Genomic DNA, 1,701 nt, shown 5'->3' with positions numbered 1-1,701 from the left:
ACATTACAAACAGATTTGTGCAAAATTGATGTTTGAATTAATTAATCTTTTAGAACTGATGATTATTAGTTTTTTCATTATTTTGTCTGATATATTGGAATATGTTTCTTTTTCTTTTGAACTTTGAAATTGTGAATTTTTTTTAATTCTTTTTCAAATGTGCTCGTCTTGTATTATTATTACTCCTTGAACTATTTCACTGTCTGTTTTATCTCCAAGCACTGTTGGATAAAGAACATTTATTTTGTGGGCATGAGTATAACAAATTTGAATTTCTTTCATTTTGCTAGTTGCGAATAACTGTCTACTGAAGGAATATTGTACTTGAACTTCACACCAATTTCATTTTTTGAATTAATCTGATCTGAATTGAACTTTTCGATTGATGATATATTATGATACGTACTCATATTGTATAGTAAAAAAACTAATTACCAATTAGAATGATGTTTCCACTCATGAATGCCACTCGATATTTCGATACATTATAAAGCACTGTACTGCTTTCCCGATTGTCATGAGCACAAAACACTGATGCTTCATCCGAAATACAATGTTATTCTTACTACAATCATTTCAATAGTGGAAATCAAACTGATCATCTCTAAATTGAAAATTACTGACAATAAAAACAATTAAAATACGTGCAATGATGATTCCCTTACGAACAATTGGCTATTTCTGTTGCATGTTTTTCCCATTCAGGTGCCAAACATATCTCCCATTGGATCAATAATTTTTTACACCGTTATCTTTGGCTGGATTATGTGACGCAGTTATCATCACTCCTACCACCATGCCTGTTTGTTGAGATCGTAAGCAGGCCAATAAACCCATTCGATACATAACACATTTGAGGGTATTTGCGCTAAAATAAACTAAAACTTACTAATTACACGTCATAAAAATTACCTGAAGAAAAAAGCCTACTCATCACGAAAACCAGCAGTCCCATATACTCGATTCATGCGATGCGACTGTCGACATTCTGGTGGAATCGATTCCACATTGAAGCGCATCCTTTGTATTATGTTGTAATATCAGTTGGCAATTAGAAAACAAGCAAAATCAGTAATATATATTAGTCACCAGTACATTTAATTCATCAGTGTAACATTTCCAGTTTTTTCAACATTTTACTATTTTTCCTACTTGTGTAGAAATGCAGGAGTAAAAACAAATTCCTACATTTAGTTTACATTAATTCAATTTCATCGTGTCGATTCAGCAACATATCCTCGTTATCTTTATTCATTCGTTCTACTGCTTTCAAAAAATCTGACTGTTCAAACGGACGTATTTCCACTTGCTCGCTGAAAGAACTGAAACATTTATTGCATTTTTACAAATATCTGACATAAAAACAAGTTATATACTTTTCCTGCTTTATTTCTTGATCTTGTTTGAGAGATTCACGAACGCGTATAATGTCTGCAACACGACAAAGCTCCACTAGATCTGAGCAAGAAAACCACAAGAATGGTTGGGCATTTTCGAACAGGTTAACATCCTTGAGACAGCTATAAAAAACAAAAATAACAGTTAACTATTTTAGAATTAATAAAATTCATAATATTGTATTAGCACAGATTCGCTGCGAAGCATAGTAGTCAAAATATCACATCTCTGTTGCAAATTCTAAAAAATGTATATTTGTAGATAAATAAAAATCCAGGATTGGAAATAATAAAAGCCTGCACC

The 1,701-nt window shown here is 31.7% G+C and overlaps 1 protein-coding gene across 1 annotated transcript; it reads right to left on the bottom strand.

Moving 5' to 3' along the window:
* Positions 1-729: 729 nt before the first annotated feature.
* Positions 730-1,520, bottom strand: Tsp_15352 (phosphoacetylglucosamine mutase; the record flags this gene model as incomplete). Its single annotated transcript, XM_003368873.1, has 3 exons — positions 730-868; positions 1,200-1,322; positions 1,377-1,520. Coding segments are annotated over 3 exons (406 nt in total), but the record flags the coding sequence as incomplete, so codon positions are not given.
* Positions 1,521-1,701: the final 181 nt, after the last annotated feature.

Source organism: Trichinella spiralis (assembly GCF_000181795.1).
Source record: "Trichinella spiralis strain ISS 195 chromosome Unknown Scfld1738, whole genome shotgun sequence".
NCBI lineage: Eukaryota > Metazoa > Nematoda > Enoplea > Trichinellida > Trichinellidae > Trichinella > Trichinella spiralis.
This window is presented reverse-complemented; position numbering and strand designations above follow the sequence as displayed.